Source organism: Ischnura elegans, chromosome 1 (assembly GCF_921293095.1).
Source record: "Ischnura elegans chromosome 1, ioIscEleg1.1, whole genome shotgun sequence".
NCBI classification, from domain to species: Eukaryota; Metazoa; Arthropoda; class Insecta; order Odonata; family Coenagrionidae; genus Ischnura; species Ischnura elegans.
In genome coordinates, this window is record NC_060246.1 from 111,961,913 (window position 1) to 111,982,131 (window position 20,219).

The 20,219-nt window shown below is 39.1% G+C and overlaps 1 protein-coding gene across 1 annotated transcript in view; it reads right to left on the reverse strand.

Moving 5' to 3' along the window:
- The window catches only part of LOC124168164 (wiskott-Aldrich syndrome protein homolog), a 311,074-nt gene that overhangs the window by 73,165 nt on the left and 217,690 nt on the right, over positions 1-20,219 (reverse strand). Inside the window, exon 3 of the mRNA XM_046546291.1 lies at positions 6,249-6,912. Coding sequence (XP_046402247.1) covers positions 6,249-6,912 — 664 coding nt within the window. The remainder of the gene's footprint in view (positions 1-6,248; positions 6,913-20,219) is intronic.

Consider the following 20,219-nt stretch of genomic DNA (forward strand, 5'->3'; position numbering starts at 1 on the left):
AAGGCTTTCCCCTTCCATGTCTTTTTTTCTTCATTTTTTTATTATTTCCAGAGCTCCTGACTTCTGTAATCGGAATAATCTATTTTCCCATCGGTCGATATCTCCGCCGACCCCCGTTATATTTTCGCCCTATTCCCGTTGCCTGTTCATTTTTTTTTTTTAATAGGTACGGTTTATCGAACGTTTCCATGGTTTTTCGACTGCGGCATTCGCTATCGAATGAGTATCTGATACACCTTATCATATCATCGTACTCATGGCTACTGTTCATTTTTTTTTACTATCAGCCATATCTCGGATGGGTTTTTAATTTTTATTGGTTAAAGAAATATTAGGTTATTTTTTCAAGATATTCGTATTCCTATTCACGGGAAAAGGACGAGAAAGCGAAGAGGATTCATCCGCAAGTACAGCATGAAAATAATGATCTGTAAAATAATTGAGATTATTTCTCCGCACGAAATGAAAATGAATGGTATCCCCATACCTGATTAAAGTGTGTTACAAAAATGTTTGATATGTTTTTTTCCATCGGTATGTTGCTTTTCACCAAGAAATAATTTGATTAATCTCAAACAATACCTACAAAATTTTTCTTAATTATTTTAACCGCATTTCCGAAGGTCATTAGTAACTTCCACTTTAATGATTATTCTCGAAATATGAAACAGTGTATTCTTAGTGAGAGTCGACTCAATGCGAGTTTATGAACATGCTCTTAAATAAATTCAGAGATAGATTAGTACCATGTGGGTATTGTATTCTAATCGCGAACAAACACATATTTGAATTCACACTACAGCGGACAGACTTAAATACTTCACTCAAGGTTTTCCCTATCCATTCTATTTTGTCATTTTAAGCCAAAACATGAGCATGGAATTTTTGATGATTTTCTTTTGTTCTGAATTGAACAATGCCTCTGCGGTGAAAAAAGTGAACCTTAATTTCGGTTTCACTTGTTCATTTGACGTCGCTCAGATTAATTAAATTTCTCGCACGCTCATTTTTCTTCCGACTCTTGTTGGACTGCGGCCGTGTTATACGCGTCCGCACGATTCATTTGTCTGGCTCAAAAGAGGTTCCATTGACCTGTCGCTCGTCGGCAGCAACACAGCCGGGTTAACTGGGAGGCCCACGCCTCGTTTCGTTCGCAACCCCTCCCGTCCGAGTAAAACACTCCAGAGGAAAAAAATGACACTAACATACGCCGCGTGACTCGCATACTTTGCTGGAATTAGTTTTCCCCAGTTGAGCTAGGTATTCTCATACTCCTCCCCTATAGGTGATGAGCGGTAGTTTGCTATTTGAACAATCATTAAAATTTCCGAAAAAGAAAACTACAAAAAAATCACTTTTTATTCTTTTGTCATTCTGATACTTTCAGGGTATATGAAATGAACTCAAGGAAAAATTTCCTTGCATATTGAATTTGAAAATTTTATCTCCGTATTTTCATCGAGGAGAAAATTTCATGGATTACTTAAAGGCAAATGTTGAAAATTGTTCAATTAATTACGATTATTACCTGCCATCAATACGAGTGTTTAATACCAAAGTATACAAATTAATTCTGAATAATTCATGGCAACTGCCTGTATAATTACCCCTGCTGAAATGATGAGGAAAAGAATATATTTTTGTATTTTTGATATAATTTTCATAAACCTTGTACTATTATCATGTTTTTCAGTTAACGTAAAAATTATTTTTTAAGTAAATAACAATAATGTTTCCAATATGTTTCAAATGTGTGGACAATTTGTACAGCTAAATTCCCAGGTATACACATTTCGAAATATAAATATGTATATGCAGGTATACATTTTTTAATTTTTTTTCTTTTTTAACTTCACCAATTGAACCATAATGTTACAATTTGTAATACCAGTACTAATTAATTTCCCTGAACTGCAATATTACTATAAAAATCTCATGGGCAAGAAAGGCCCACGATAATAAGCAAATTGAATTTAATAAAATTATTAAGGTAAGGTATACTGCAGGTAGGTTACGTTAGGTGTTTATGACCATTTGCCCATTCTTCATCCGTCTCCGCTCCCATTTCATTTCACAATAAGGCCTATTCCCTTTCATCCTATCGAAAAACTTACCGATCAATATCGCTCCTTTCAAACCCTCTTTTGTCCTCCGTATCTCACCTTCGCCTCTGATAGCTCACAATATTTTATCATGGTTGGTTCTTGGACCTCATGCAAGACACGGAGTGGCGTTTTGGAATTGGTTGGTGTAATTACGTGGTTATACAAAAATAAAATACCATTTCATGTGCACGCTTTTATGAATGCGAATGAATTTATTTTTATTTTCTCTCATGTAAATATTTTTTACTTTTCAAGTTGAAAGCTAGCTAAGAATAAATATCAACGCATTTTCATCCCGTCAAATTTTCAACCTAGAGAAGCTGATACGTAAATATTTCATCACAAATCTTGCATTGATACTGTAGCAATTAAATCTTTCTATTTTTATGTCAGCATATCGAACTTGTCGTTTTTAATCAAGATTACAAATATGTAATTATTTTCGACGAATCACTGTTACCACTTACTGATTTCGTTAAAACTACATGCATGCTATAACCCTGCGGGGTTATTGGCTAGATATATTATGCTAAAGAAGATATTTTTTGAAATTAAAATCAAGTTATGAATATAATGTTAAATTCATCTTTGCCAATTAAAAATCAGATCAGAGCGGTTGGTTTGGAGCAGTATCATGGATTTCTAAAATCTAATGAATAAATAACAGACAGAAGAGTAGCGTACTGTATAAGAGTAGAATAATCTCCAGTTTACAATTCGCAGCGTAAGTAAAAGGCCACGTTGCAATCCTGTCAAACAAGACCGAAACACCTCAAAACCATCTCATCCGATCCATCGAAGTCCGAGTTTCTTTTCTCATCCCAGGCTGCGAACACCTCCTTATCGATTGCCACCGTATTCTCGATTTTTTTCCCAGAGAGTCCTTCATCCGAGATCAACCTCCATTACGCGGCGCCCGATCCTCCAACAATGAAAGATTCTTCTGGGTGCACCCGAGCCTTTTCCCTCCTTAATGGAGTCTATGGAGACTCTAGCATCTCTTCTCCGCTGCATAAAAGCATTTCCGTCCGTCTGCGTGCTCTTGAAAAGGTTCTTCAAGTACCGCTCCACTTCCTCCTTCAAGCATACAAGAGGATTTCCTCCTCAAGAACCTCTAAGTTTCCAAATCGGTCACTGTTGGAAAGTAAGTAGAAGATCGTGTCAGTTTAACTGTGCCATTCTGAAAGGAAATATCCGCATCTGAAAACTTTCCTCCTTGTCCGCAACACGCGTGGAAAAATGGTGAGAAAATAATTGCAATCCAAGTGGTGGCTCGTTTACATGCGCTATAAATTGTTTACCTTAATTATTTTATAATCGTAACGTTCTCGGGCACTTCTCAGACAGTTCTCAGACAGTTCTCAGGCAATTCTCAGACAAATTGCAAAATATCCCTCATGGAGGTAGAAATAAGAACGCTGCATTCGTTTGTAAAAATTTTTAATGCATTCAATTCTACTTCTGCTTCAAAACTTCTTAATTTCTTCAGTACTTACTCTCTCCAACGCATTTTTGGTCTTCTTAGAGGTCTTATACTACTATTGGATCTGCCATCAAAAACCTGCTTCATTATGCTGGTGTTGTCTCTTCTCAATATGTGTTGATGTGTTACGGAATCAAAATTATTGAATCTCCGTCATGGAATGGTCGTAAGTGAGTTGGAGAGAATACTTTGATGGCATGCAAATTTCTTCAATTTTTGTGAATTCAGGTAATTCGATTCACGATAATCAATATTTTTATACGGTTAAAGTTCCATATTTGCGAGAAGACCTTGATTAATGTTATACAAAATAAGAGGCTGAGTTTCAACTAAACCGATTTGGGCTCCACTTTATGTATTGGGATACTTTTTGGACCTATAGCGCATATAGTGTATGCAAATAAGGCTGCAATGAAAGGAGGTTTGAAACTGTGGAATTTTTTGTAGGAAAAGGAAATTCAACTCACACCGACACTATATTTCCAACCATTTCGACCCTGTTATGTCATTATCAAGGTACCATCTCGAAACTATCGTTTGGAGTTAAGTATCCATGTGGAACGCAGAGAGTAAATTTTCTACTCCAAATTTGTTTGTTCCTCAAAGTATAGTCGCAATCGTTGAACAGTAGACGTATGCAAAATACCAGCTCTATGATTGCAACTCTGATGTACAACGCAGGTGGCGCCAATGTGCGGGGTAGCGCTTCGGAGGGTTAAACGGATTGCAGTGTACTACATGTCATAAACGCGTAAGTGTGAGTCAATACATAAGGAATTTTGTTCCAGCAGAAAGTTACTTTCACGTTTTACGTAGGAAGAGAGTTTTCCAACCCCAAAAAATCTAATTTGGTTCTTCGCCCAAATTTTTAATTTTGGTTCTTTCACTGCGTAGGACCTTTGAGGAATTCCCGTAAATTTGAAGTAACGAAATTTCAGCAATTAAATATTTCTTCATCTGGGTCATTTTGACTACATGATCCTTTTCAAATATCTTAGCGACTGGCCAGGTCGTGCAAGCTCGGAATGTTTCGTTCGGCGTCGCGACAGGAAGTGGGACCTATAACACTAATATCCCAATTGGCCATTTGGCTATGCCAATTCCAGGATTTAGCCATGACGCCATCTTGGAAGGATGTCCCAACTCGTTAGCCAGCATAAGGGAGGGAATTTAGGCAACTAACGCGGCCGCCAGATTTAGGCATCGAGGTGTGCATCCTTCGCCCCACTTTTCCCATGATTCAAAGCGTGCAAAGCGTCTTCAGGAGAAAGGGCATCATGGCTGTCAATAAGGGATAGTACTTGTTTGCAAGTAGTGTTGATATTTTGAGACTTGCTCGAATAATTATTAATTTTTATTTTTTTTATAATAATGAAATTGCGTTAATGGAAGTGTAAGAATTACGGAGAAATTAGTTAAAGAGAAGGCGGCGTTAATTTTAATGCTAATTAATGTTTATATGCTTCTTATGTATGTATATGTTATTTTATAACTTTTTATACCGATCACATGTTATCTTATGCTACCGTTTACTTTTTTAACGTGTTAAATAATGCTTATTGATATGTATATGCTTCTAATATATACTTAATTATGTAACACTACGTCTAAATTCTTATTTAACACTTTTTGTACATTAGGTTAACACCCGTAAGAATAAACAATTATTATTATATGTTATTGGACAAAGTCCCGAAATTGGAATCGAAATAAGTAACAAAAATTAAAATCTATAGTGATTATAAGATGATACCGAAACCTGATTTATGTACGTAAACCATACTTTAAATAGATTTTGAAAATAATTCCTAAGTCAGACGGTAACCGTTTGAATAGACTAATAGACCTGTTCTTAATAATACAAAACTAGAAATTAAATTGCTAAAATATAAGAAATTCGAAAAAGTACTTGGTTGAGAGACGATTGAAATATTACAAACCAATTAAACGGAATATACGCTAACATTTCGCCACAAACTTTGCTAAAACCTCTTTAACAAAACCATACGGAACTAAAAATACGAATTTGAAAGTATACCCCTACTTTACTATTACAAAAAGGTTGTCTAAGATACTAAAATTATGATAAAATACTCTTCTCCGACATCTAATACTCAAAATCACTTGACACATCACATTTTAACAATTTAGGGTGGGTTTAGTTCATCATTTGTTCAAATCATTCCGATTATCTCTTGTTTTGCATTGGCCTAGTGCCCAGTAGATGACAGCACCTGCGTAAGGATGTCCCAATTCATGCTCCCTTGTGGTTGGCTGCCCAGAATCTGGCTGGCTAAATACATGATACCTAATGGCTAACGAGTTGGGACACGGCTTAGGGGTTCGGGAAGGGAAGAGAGAGAAAGGCGGACACTGCCAAGTTTTCTCAAAAGACTGTCAGTTCATTGAAACGAAATGCTGCGTAATAAAAACCCTCTTGCGACTTGGCAACACAGCTAACTTGTTCACGAAGCGTGCACCACGGAGGTCTTAAAGCGACTTAATTTACTATGGAAGTGATATTCCTTCCGCCTTCACCCTCCCTAAAACCATGGACCTGCCCCTTAGTCGCAAATAAATGAGCTATAGGAAACAATAAATTTTCCAAATCCTGAAAAGTAAGGGTCGGCTTAATAAAGCACGTTCATGTGTGTACTCACCCGCTGGAGGAACACTTCCTGTTCCGGTTGCAGACGTGCACGAGGGCCATGACGAGGAAGATGCATGCGAAATTGAGTGCGCAGGTGAGGGCGATGATGAGGACCACCTGATCGGGGCCGTAGCACGCGGCGTGGCCGTCTCGCGGCGACGACGAAGACGCCGTCACCCCCCGCCCGTCCTCCCCCTCTTCCTCGCCCCCGCTCGCGAAAGTAGTCACCCTGGGCAGACCGGGGGCCGGACCGGCATCCGGGGGCGGCGGCGGGGGCGGGACCCATCCGCCCCCGGGGCGTCGAGGAGGCGGCCCCTCCTCCTCAGCACCGTGTTGAGTTCGCGGGGTGGTGGGCGGCCGGTGCCGGGAGTGTTGGCGGTGTCTGTGGCGGAGGGCGTGGTGGGGCCTTGGCGTGCTCGTGGTCGTCGTGGTCGGGGTCGTGGTGGATGGCGTGGCAAGGTCTTCCTCCTCCTCGCCCTCTTCGTCTTCCTGGTCGTCCCTGGACACCTGCAGTCCCCCCCTGCCACCACCACTACCGCCGTTCCCCAAACCCCTCTTGACCCTCCGCCCCGATGGTCCTCCGGCACCCCTTCGCTCCTCTTCGCCGACTCCCACTGAAGCCAGGTGGACGTACCCTGGTTGTCGAAGGGATGAGATGCCTTCAAAGGCAAGATCTGCACGAGAAGAAGGAAGATAGAGAGGAGTTTAAGAGCAAATTCTTTACAGAAATTATCATATAATTTAAATACCTATGCATTTAACGCAAAATGTTCTCCATGGTTATGGGGTGGTCATAAAAAAAAACAATGCTAGCCTTTCCCATTTGATCCTTCACATGATCTATGTTTATATTTAAATCTTATCCCCATGCGTAGAAACCAATGCGCGCTCTTGTACATATATCCTGAGGATAGAACCACTCCTTTTTTACCAATTCTCATTGAAGCTAGCCTTTCCCATTTGATTCTTCGCATTATCTATGTTTATATGCATCTTATCCCAATACGTGCGCTGAAACCAATGCGCGCTCTTGTATATAGTATATCCAGAGAAGAGAACTACTCCTTTTTTACCAATTCTCAAGGATTTCAATGCTGACGGGCGTGCGTAGGGACAAAATATTCGCTCTACACATTTTCAATCTATGGTTTTATGATCTAGAATGAGGGTTGATTGGGTGACGTCAACTTAGGGTAGCCTGTGGGGCTCCATGCGGGAAACTGTGGGTGGGATAAGGTGGGGTTGCTCATCTTTGCATCCCCCGCTGAGTCGCCGATGGGAAAGGCTTCGGCTGAGTTACTTCTAAGGACGCGGTTAGCCCCAGACCTCCGACCTCGCCCATGTCTGCCCACGTTAAAAGTGGTGTGTTATAGGAGTTAAGGGTGACGCTCTAGATAGAAGAGGCTTGGGCTAAACTAAGCTGTCAGCGGAGGGCTTTAACAGAAAAAAGAGTACGTTGGTGAGGGGGTGTCTTTTAAGGTCTAAGAAAACCACTTCCTCCATGCTAAGGAATTAAGGAGAATTTTGTGCTGATGCATAAAAGATAAAAAAATTTTCGTTAAGGATCGTGAGTATACAATATTTTCTGCTATAGAATTCTTACCACTTCGGTTCTCTAATAATACTCGTTGGAATTTGTATATATTAAAAATATAGTGAGTACTTCGAATTAGTGGCGTCATACATTTAGTAATATAAGCATAAACATGCGTTACGCGAAAATGTTGGCCGCCGCGTGACCCGTGAAATGGTCCGTAAAGTGATGGAGGGAGAGAGGGGAGTGACAAGTGGACTTGAGGGGAAGGACTGTGATGGAGGGGAGTGACTGTGGACACGAGGGGAAGGACGGGGGCGGGAAGAGGGGAAGGGCAGTGAGAGAGAGTGTGTGCTGGTGGACGGATGTGAAAAAGGAAGTCTGAATATTAAATGGGTGAAAAAGTGTTTCTGGGTGTCATTTCCTAACACATGCATATAAAACTGTCTTCGGGAGAAATATTTCTGGAATTCACCCCATGGACTCTCGCCTTGATCATACGCAGTAAACAATACGGACCAATATTGGAGTTCATTTGCTTCCCCTTTTATTGGCAGATTTAATATGATATCATCGTATTTGAAACAGGGACGTCATATTGTGTAACTACTGAAGGTTACGTCTTTATACTCTCGACGCAATTTAAACATCTTGATCCGCACCCCGTGAAAAGTATTGGAATAAACGCTTTGCATGAAACGTAATAATTTTATAATTAAGTCACATTACCACGTTGGTTTCTATACTCAAGATTAAGTTTTTTGTCTGTTCATTTTTCAGATGCTGGGAATATGGCATGTATTATGTGCGATGAATTGCCCCGAACACCATTGACATTTCCTTGGAGAGAATATCGTCCAAACAAGTACATCATCAGAGGTATTTTACCTCTTCTCCTTCACATTTTTTCATCTCATTTGTTAGTTATTTATAATTTGCTATTTATCACCGAAGAACAGCTTTTAAAGGGAAATGCTCAATTTTCCACTTCAATACATTTCTTCGAGAAAAATATGTGTTTTCAAAGCTATCCATTAATTTCTCTTTGGGAAATTAAATCTTGAATCTTGAAACCTATCAGTATATATAATATATTATTCTATTATTTTAAATCGTCAGATATTTCAAAAATCACATGGAATATTATTCCATTGCATTGCATATCTTTACATCGAAATATGCATAAAGACACGATTTTTCCCCGCGTTATCTATGTTTATTTGTTATTGCTATTTTTGTAGAGCTAATTGGTTAAAACCCTTAAACACCATAGAATCAAACATTATATTATTATTAATTTTTGAAATTGTACGCCTAGTGAAAAATATATTAATTTGATTTATTTTACGCAGTTTTCGTTTTTATCCGCCACTTTTCTAACAAAGGTTATCGGGTCTCATCCCGTTCGCTAAAACTTCGTAGCAGGCGGGAGAATTTTCATTGCATTGAAACTTATGGGGGAAAGATAATATTTTTTCCACGAAACTCTCAGCGTTTTTCCTGCTTCCTATCCCGTTTATATTATCCTCGTCAATTTTGAAGGGACAACATTTTCAGCTTCGGAAGCAGGATGCGAAATTAATTCAAAACAAACTGAATGGATTCGTGTGGCAGTCGTTTCCGTTCAAAAGTTTTGGAGGGACGACTGCGAAGTGAGGCTTCCCTCCGCAAATTACTCGCATATTTTAATTCACCACTGGGCTTTCATCTTCAACGTCTCTCGGATGGACCATAAAGGGCTATGAGGGGCGAGGGGGTGGTAATGGTTTCATTCATCCCTAGCCCCTCCAAATAATCCATCCTCATCTCATCTGCCACTCCACGGTGAAGGAAGCGAGTTGAGCGCTCTCTTCCTCTTCGTGGTCTCTTTGAGAAGGTATACTCTCTCTCCATCCACTGCCCATGCCGAAGAATCGAGGTTGCGGTGATGCCCAAACGGATGTCATTTTCCAAAACATTTCGAAATGCTTCATCCTACCATTGCTCTGCCAAGTAAGACTACTCCATAGAGGAGGCACCAGTATGTTCCGGTAGATTTGATTCATTATTTCCCTTAGGGCACATTTCAATTACTCTGCCAATATGTCCGCAGAGTGGCGATCAGTGTGATCCATCCATTCTCAATGTTTGCAATAGAGTATTTTCAATCGCAAAGAATAGCTTTGAAAAGTTAGGAATCTAATCGAATATATTATCGCAAATGTATGAAATTAAATGTTTTGACAAAAGCTATTTGCTAAGATACTGAAAGAGAACCAAGGCATAGCCTTTGACGTTAAATATCACCAAATATAGGCAATGGATATTTATTGTGATCATGAGATAGATAAGTATCTGATTTAGTAGTTAACCTCTATAAAGATTCTCTTAGAGCGTTTGCAAGAAATTGATATGTCATAAGTTACTTCAGAACTGGTTTCTGATCCTAAAATATTGGATTGATCGACCTCAAAATATGATTTCTAAAATTTATTACATTAAGGAATTGCTTTTTCAGACAGTAAAGCACAATACGTTTCTATTCTACGTCTCCATATTCCATCTGTGTTTTCTCCTTCTTCGTTGGACTATGGGCCGTATTTTTAAACAATACTCTTAACGTCGGAGTGGGATGAGAGAGAGTTGTATCTCCATCTACTATTCGCAGTCAAGAACGTTCCTACAGCAACACCAAACTCTTCCTCTTCGAAGTAGTGAGTGTTGAGTTGATCGCTGAAAATTCTCATGTCTACGTCATGCTTTGTGTGACGTAGACATGAGAAAAATATGTCTTATGCATACTTAATATGTCTTATATGTATGCTTTGTGTCTTAAAATACGGCCCATCCTGTAATTATGTGGGAACAACTAGCACAGCAGCTTTCATTTACGAGAAATACCCTTGTTTCTAAGATAGCATTTGATTTCCTCTTCACTTCCTTTGCGAGAATTCTGACGTTTTTCAAACGCATATCAGGTTGAAATAAATCGAATCAGAGGAGTTGACTTTAGCAGTTAAGGAATGAGTTGGTCTTTACGTATTCTCGTACTGTAGCGTTGCTCCTTAAGAGAGACGGAAATCAGAGAGTAGCTCAAATAGACTGTTTGGACTCCAATTTCCACATTCTTCAAGAACTTTGGCGTACCAACAAATTGTAACAGGAAAATCAACTTAATCGTTGCGACAGTCGCATATTCCCAGAGAGATAAAATTTCATTTCGAAGTTTGAATAAATAAACTCTGCTCCATCGTCAGGCCTTGAAAAACTCTTTACTTTAATCGTAGTTGCATTATTAATTAACTATAAGTCTTGCTCCAATAAGGTAAAAATCTATTGAAAACATATGCATAGCCGATATACTTATTTCTCTTGTTTCATTTTGCGATCCATTTCTGGGCTCACGGATGACCGAAAGTATCGCCTATTGTGGTGACTTGCAGTGTGGATAGTGGATTAAGGCGAAGAAATGAAGATTTTACTTCCACATGAAGTGAAAATGATTTTTATGAGCAAAGACACATCGCTGAAATTCCCACAACTCCCAGCTCAAAGAGAAGGTTTTTTTTGAACGAGAAAGCGCTCATGATCGCGTTTACAGCGCAGGGTATAATTGAGACGGGCGCGTGCCGTGTTGATGGCTGCGGAAACAGCTTTCTCCCTCTTCGACCAATTCCATTCTCCTTTCCTTTTATACGCCCCATCTCTTGATGGAGGGAAAAAGTGATTCTCCTGGCACAGAGGCAATTGCATTACCGATTGAAAGCTGTCTCGACAGTTCAGAGTTATGGCAAAAAAAAGCCTGTTACCTATATGATCTTTAAAGGGAAAGTAAATCCGTTTAAAATCGATCGACTTCTTCAGCCAACAGTTCCTTCCACCGTTCTTATCTCCTCCTTTTCTGGAACTTGAAGGAGATATGAAAAAGTGATCAGCATCGTTCGGGAGACCATCATGAAATTAAAAGGTCGACGAAAATTAAAATTTACCATCATGTAATTAGCTAAGGTCGATTCAGTGGAACTTTTCCACCATTTAGTCTTGAGTGAAATGCCATGCTCCGCTTTTGTTAATGTAAACTTTTCATAATGTATTATTATTGGTGTAATAAAATTGTTTTAAAAAAGTTGAAAATTGCAATTCGATGAACGTTTTATGAGTTTTTCACACTGAAAACCACTCGAAAACACTTTCATGAGAGAAGAATACTTGCATAGTAAATCAATATTTGAGTAGTCAATTAGTTGTAAATGACTCAGCTGTGGATTGCCGGTGGCGGACTCTATGCCGAGTCAAAATGGTATATCTTAAAGTGATAAATATTTTTACCTATTCATGTTTTTTATATTAATTTGCATTCATACGCATTGCAATGGCATATGAAGTGCAAACCGCTCCTGCATATATCATATCAATCTATGAGCTATGTGTCCTTACATAGCCTTTTGGATGGAACTTTTTGGATGGTAGCCTCAAACAGGTTATCCTTCGCGGCTACCTAAAATTACTCAATTTTGCTATTGCCATGTAATTTGTGTGTGGAGTGATAAATTATTTATTTATTTAATATTACGCAAATAATTCTTTCTTCCACGGTACCAAAACAGCTGTCCATGTGTTTTTGAGTGATTTGAACTATCTCTATTTGTTTAGAAATTGCTTTTGCCGTGAAAACCATATTAATTGCTTAAAAAAGTTTTTTTTCAGTTAAGTAGAACATTCATGCAAACATTGAACATTGTCTTCTTTAGCACTTGCACCTCCTTTTCGAGACACGGTATTTTAAAATAAAAATATAATTATCTTATAATCAGGAGTGATGGTGGTTTTAAGACTATGACGAATAGTTAGATTATTAAAAATAATGTCGTTTCTTTACTAGTTACGCTAGTAGTCTTTTTCTCCTCGGGGCTAAATGAATATGTTGAAATACAGATGACTATCATTCCCAAGCAAATTCATTCAAAGCACCACCTCTTTGTCAATCTCACACCAATACGTTTCTTGAGTAACAGCGTGGAGTGAGAGCCATATATTTTGAGTGTGAGGGCTGAGGACTCGTTTTATGTTATTCCCGTCCTTGCGTTGAGTGCACTCGGAAAGGAGTAAGGTTTGCACAATCTGCTGAATTTTATATCTCCACCCCTCTACAGGTCGGAAACTGCCGGCGAATGGCTGTTGGGAAGGGAGTAGGGGGGGGAGGGAGTATTGTAACGTATTCCGACCGGGTGTTGCTCTGCTTTTTGGCTCGTGTCCCTCGGCTGCAAACCAAGGCGGTGGTGGCTGGTGGGGAGAGAGGGAGTGGGCTGAGAACAGGGTAGCGAGCCCACGTTTTCGGTTTGGGGTGGCGCAGATGGGCCAACTCCATCGATCCTCCTTCAGCTCTAAAGCCGCTTCCATTCTCCATCCCTCTTCCTCCTCCCCCGACCCCCCCATATCTTCGACCCCTCCTCCCACCCGACACGAAGCACGCCCATCCATCTCTGCGTGCTTGCAAATGAGGAAACTGGGACGGAGGTAAGGGGGAGTGTCTGCCTGCTCCCAGAAACAAAGGAAGGTGAAGGAGGAGATGAGTAGAAGGCTGGATATTTTAGTGAAATTCGAAGAATTTTACGTAAAGTGGGAGGCAGACAAATATATTGAGAGCAGTTTCGAAAGCAAAAGAAAGAAATGGATCGGTTGAAGGAAATAATTACGGGAAGCAATTCGTGGAGAAATTCCTGTCATCTTTAGTGGTGTCGCTCTAGGAGGAAGGACTGGATAAGATTTCCGAGCGTTGTGGCAAAAGTTTCAACAAACTTGAAAACTATATAGAAAAAAGGTCAAGGATAAGTTATTTCTTGTTCCAACATACTTTGATCCCAAATTATTGTTTACTATTATAGATTTTAAATTAAAACGCATGCGCCTCGTGTTATTTTGAGTACTTAAACGATATCACGAGATGACCATGGAGATGTTTAATACTTGGAAGGGGAATGGAGGTCAGAAACCGTCATAAAGTACCATAATATCGATTATAATTATTTTCAATCGAGGTTCAAATGCGTCTTCAGATAAAGGTTGCGAATAGCAAATGGACCAAATACGCTTCAATAAATTGCTGGAACATCCATTCATTGCTCCATCAGCTAACAAAAGTGGGCATATGTAGAATTACATGAATTTTTCGTGCTATTTATGCTATTGAATGCATTTCAATCTGTTCATTGCCTTTATGTTCAATTACTTCCAAAGCTTTGGGTAACGATTCGCGATGCTACCTATGAATATTCTTGCTTTATTTACCATATGGATAAGTATTTTCAAGTTGGGGATATCTACAGTTTCTGATTAACTTTTTAAATGATTGAATTCGTTTAAACTGCTAATTGAAACCGATAAAAGATGGCCTTACAGATGGATTTACATGGCCTTGCAATTAATTTAATTTGATCTTACTCCGTTAAATAAATGTTTGCAGTCAATAATTTACAAGATTCCTTTATTTTTCGTTCATCATTAACCTTATCGTTTTACAGGAATCCTATTATATTCAATTGGTCTCCACCTGCAATATCACCTCCTCAGGTTAAACCGTCGTTATTTCACCGATACCTCCAAAAGGGCGTTTTCCGTACAAGTGACTCGTGCGTCGACTCTTGTTAAGGCAACAAAACTAAATTGTTATTAGAGCTATATATACTGCATGGCCCCCCAAAGCAAATTGAATGTGCATGGTTTTTGCATGACCTTGCGTTCCATTTGACATGGCTGGGTATATTCCGATTGTAAATCAATATCGCGGAATGACATTTTGGAGGCATTTGGACAAAATTTGCGAGTGAGAGTTACACATTTATAAAGTCGAAATATGAGGGACATTCTGGTGAAGACATTTTGAAAGGCGTTGAATCAACTTTTGCTGAAGTTCACATCAGCTTGTGAATCATTGATGGTAAGCAAGTGTAAACAAGAGTGAAGTCCTCTCGGAATTTCCAGTAGTTTAAATTGTTGAATATCACCGAAGTTTCAACGGACGACTCGCCCATCATCATCATAGTTAATAAATAACTTTGACTGTACAAAAAAAGCATTGATAAGCATCTATAAGCAGTCGAAAAAATCGGGTTAATCCTGGTTGACAGGAAATGTTAGGTAATTTGGATAAAAATGAGGAGTTGTATAATTACTTATTTTCTTTAAAATGTGATTCCACGCACTGCTAAGCTAATATCACGTGTCTCGATTAAAAGTATTTTTATTAAACCTGACCTCAATGGCCTCCCTTACAAATCTGTCCCAGAATTTGTTAGAACGGCAAAACGGCTATTCCAATATATATGGTTGTCCTATACTATACTGGGTTGTTCAGTTGAACTTATTTATTCACCCTGATTACGATAGACGAGTCCGTTGAAACCTTGAAGATACACAATTTAAACCAGGACTAATTCTAAGAAGTCTTCACGTAAATAATTCGCCGCGAAAGAATATCGTCATAAAACCAAGATTTTTAAAATGAGCAAAATAGATTAATATGATTCACCCTAGTACATTTGTTGAAGGACTTGGGATTCTAAAGTATTTAGTAAAGGTTTCGATTCACAGACGGTAAATTCAGGGATATCAGGAAGGAGACAATGGTTCCGCTGACGAGGCCGATTCAACTTCAAAAGAAGATGACGTGCTTCATGGAAACGGGCCTTTGAATCTGATTGCGAAAAGGTAAATGTGCACAGAGACAAATTATGCTCCAATTCTTTTGATCAGGGATTTGATCTGGGGAGATGACGTGGCTTCTGGGAAAATACCTTTTCTACACCGCGAGATGCCTGTCACTTCTCCCGACCTTTGCGTATTTCCAATATAACCCGACAGGCAGAATGTTGATGGGTAAAATTCTCTTTGCACACCGAATTCAATTCCTTGATCAATTGATTCTTGCTTGATCTCTTCGTTTGGGACTACCAATCGTCCCCTCACGTCCAATCGTCCCCTGTGGCCTTTCGCAAGCTGGTTTCGCGTCTTTTTTTTTAATTACATATTTCTATATTGCCTCGTTTAAACCCTTTCTAACCCAGAGCTTGAATGAAAACTTTAAATTTTTGCAATCAATCTTAATTATCGTGGCAGCTGAATATTTCGTCATTATAATTAACAACACAAAATAATGCGTAGTTTAGATATTTCCTAAATAGAGCATATAATATATTCATTTTTGATGCTGCTTAGAAGCAACATTGGGTTATAATGGGTTTTAATGACAACCGTCCACAATCGGATATATATTAGACCAGGAGTTTGAAGTGGGAATATAGCTGACTAGTATAAGAATAATCTCTATTCTGAGATATATGAGTAGTTCATCAGATTTATAGCGATACGGAATATCTAATTATTTGTTATTCGAGAGTATCATGTCACCGTTTAAGGTAAATCTTACAATCATTTTCCTACTCCTTATAAGTATGAAAAAAGTTAACTACGGTATAGAACAGCCAGTAAGAGGTAATACATTAAAAATAAATTATTTGAGAATTATTACAAAATAAAATCTCCATTAATATTTGACCATTTAAATGTCACCGTAAATTAAGCCTGCGATTCCATTTTTATCGAGGATTTCTGGCCATATATCCTTACGATTAAGTTAAATGACGCGAAAATATCATGTTATTGCATAATAAAAAGAGCGAAAAAAATTCATTCGTAATATCTGCTTTAAAAACTCTGGATAAATAGAGTTAAAATTGAACGCCACGCGTGATGGATTGTCAACGATAACGAGAAAGGTAAATAAGTATTTTAAGAGATAAATTTTCCCCAGTAACGACTTTAAAAATCCTACAAAATTCACTTTTAACTTGGAATTATATCTCTTTCATCTTGCACTCCAGGAAAAAGGAGTGCCTTGATTAGATCGTAACGAATTTTAGCAAAGCGTCAGCTCTACGCCGCTGCCACCGGCATTAAAAAAAGGAATAATAAATAAGGTTATCTCTTTCTGTCGTAAAAAAAACAATTTTAGTAAAATTATGTACCAATGACTCGAAGTTTTCAGATAGTACTTGTTTTTCTCAATCCTTTTTGACAGGAAACAGTACAAAACTGTACAGAGCGATGTGAAAAACTTTTCCTGCCAGATAACATCCCATATAACCAATGAATTCTTGTTGGTAAAAATGAATGAGCATTTAAGATTCTTCAGGTGCACTCATGACTATACCTGCCTCATGGACTTATTGTGCAAAAGGTTAATGGAAATAAGAGGATAAATGACGAAATATTTTTCTGGTATGAAAAAAACAAAATATGACTATCTAAAATATAATTTATTCACTTTTTTCAATAGTACCACCACTTATATTGAATTAAAAGCTGCTAAAATGTCGTTAACATATAATACAGTGTGTTGGTGGGAAGTTCAATTCAAGCATTTGTGTCTGGACAAAATGAGCCAAATTTATCCGTCACGCGTGGTGAATCTTAAATGTTAACGAGAAAGATTTAGAGAAAATTTTCCGCCATAAAATCATTAAATACTCTAACTCTCCGTTTAAATATATTTCAAAACATCTTAACATCCAGGAAAGAGGAGCAATTTGATTGGATCTTATCGCATCTTAGCCAGGCGTCAGTCCCTACGCCGCCTCCGGCGAGGAAATAAAGAAGAAATAATGCTTAAGCTTCTCTCTGCCTCAGCTGCAGGGAAGAATTGGGTTGGGAGAGAGAAAGGGAAACGGAGGAGAAGATGAGAGAGGAGGGATTCCGTTCGGAGGGAGTGAAAGGGAGTGTGAGCTATTTAAACGAAGGCTGAAAGTGCTAATAAGAGTTGGGAGGGGTGGAGGGAGAGAAAGGCGAGTATGTTTGAAGTGGGCTCACTCGTGAAGGATGCCGGGGAGGAGGGGAAAAAGAAAAAGAGGAAGGGGATGAAGTGGAGGGAAGTTGGGAGTGGAGCTTTTGAGGGGATGTCCGCAAAGGAATGGAAGGGGGAGAATGGCTGTCGCCGTGTTGCGCCCCCTACCCCTACCCTATCAACCCTCCCTTTCTACCCGCCTGTTCCCTTTTGCTTTCCTGTGCCTTGCCACCGTGTAAAGTGATATTTTTGGCTGCATAAAGGCAGATATCAAAAGGGTTTAGCTCAAAAAGCGGCAAAAGCGTCAAATGAACATAAATGAGTCAAATGCCTCTATCACGCATGGTGATCCTCGTGTGTTCACGACAAAAGTCAATGGTAAATTTCCGAGAGAAAATTCTTACCCCGCAATGATTTTAAATGACCCTTATAGTTTCACCTTCGGTTTGGAAATTTATCTTAAGCCTTAGCATCCATGAAAGAGCACCTTGATTGGATCCATCCCATCTTAGCGAGGCGACATCTTTTACTCCGCTGCCGCACAGTGGGCTGAAATCGAAAAAAGCTGGACAAAACCTCGAAAATGGTTTTTTTGAGTATGGAAGTTGAAACTTTGCACAGTTGTTGCCAACACATTAGTGCATTTTTTGACGCTAAATGTTTTTCATAGGCTAATTTTTTATAAAAAATACATAGCCTCAAAGTTGAACAAATTTGGCGAAAATTGCCCGCTTTGAATTTTTTCGAAATTCAGCATGTTTAAACTAATGTCACACCTTTAGTAGTACTTTAATAGCAACAAAAATTTATAAAATTGTTAAACGGTTTATTAGCATTGATTACCACCAACGTTCACGACGTAGTTGTTGTATTTGTGACCAATATGATACGAAACGGCGGACCCTGTTTTTCGTCGAATTTTTGTGTTTATGTAGGATTTAAAAAAAAAGGATCACCGAGTTACCTCGAGATATTTACACCACATATACAACAAACTATATAGATTATGATAATCGGAAGGATAGCTGCGACCACCTGCGACGCCGAAATTAAGATCGATTTTTCGAACGTGCGGCACCGCCCGGAGCTGGCTGCTGGCTACGGGAATTGCCGTACTCGACGGATGTTGGAAAGTGAATCATTTTAAGCAAATTTATTGTATAAAAGCTATGATGTATTATTACTACATTTATTTTCCTTTTGTTGTAACCTAATTTCTTTACTGTCTTGTAATATTTATCGTCGATGCAGTACAAAATGGCGGACGCTAATTTCAGTGACATTTTTGCCCGTGTGTGGCTATATAAACAGAAGGACACCGAGTTTCTCTCAGATATATACATCGTAATTGCATCAAGCCTTGTAGAGTCTTCATCCACAGAAATAATTTGCGACCGTTCGCAACAAACAAAATAAAATCGATGTCAACAAAGTCATCGACAAAGTCAAAATGAGAAGATGTTTAATTTTCTCTCTCTCTCTGTTGGGTTAAACAGTTTTAATTGGCACAATTCCCTGTGATCAAAATCATAATCGTCTATCAGATTTCTTTGCTCAAAATGGAACACTGTTTGTTCCGTAAACAGCTTTGGATGTCCGGAAAGTGAAGCAAAGCAAATGAAAGAGCTGCATTTGGAATCGCTATCATCATTTTCAGTGGGCCGAACACGTAGGTAGATATGATCAAAGCTTCTGATCTTACAATTAGTGGGAGAGTTTGTCGCAATATTCTCCAACACTTCAGGTGTGTCAGACAAAAGTTCACTATAAATTGTTGGTGGAGCGTGTTAGTTTAAAGGGAAGAGTGCTTGGTTGCTTATCGAAGGGTCTTGGGTTAAAATCGTGTGTGGAGCTTTTGAAAAGCACTATCAAATTTTCGAAGTGCTAAGTGACACCGGAAAAAGGACAGCCCCCATGAACTGATAGTGAGGTATTCACACGCCGGCGGTCAATTGCGGGGCGAGTTCTTCCCTCGCTCATCTAAAACAACCTTTGGGTTGAAACAATGAGCTGGTGATGTACGTAGTGTTAAAATACCATGGACACAAAAAAGAAACACTCACATTGAATAAATAAACTCATCGAAGCTATCGAAGCACTTCAGACTTCTTCGTCAGCTGAAGTATGAATGGTGAGGAAAGGAGAGGGTTGGAAGAGGGAGAAGAGGGGTAAGGGGAGAGGTGTATGGGGAGGGGGAGTTAGGAATAGGGGTTAGGATGCGACGTTTAGACCTGGAAAGCTATTGGCTTGAAAGTGCCAAATGCAAGCCAATTCGAGGGTGTGGAGGTTGATGGCGGAGTCGGTGGGAGGGAGGGAGGCAATAATGGATACTTTGTAGCATTGATTGAAAATGGAATCATGTGAAAGACAATGTGTAGGAACTGGTAGAAAAGAGGAGTGGGGGGAAGATGGACAACAGGAGGCGCGATGATTGTTAATTCTGAGATTGAGAGGGGTAGTGCATTGGCCAATATAGAAAGCAGGGCAGAAATTACAGTGAAGAAGGTAAATGATGTTGGTGGAAGTACAAGTAGTGGAGGGGAAAATCGGTAGGAATTTAAGCTTGGGGATAAAAGAGGCAGGGGGTGGAGAGAATATCTTGCAGGTTTTACACCTGGGACGATTGCAAG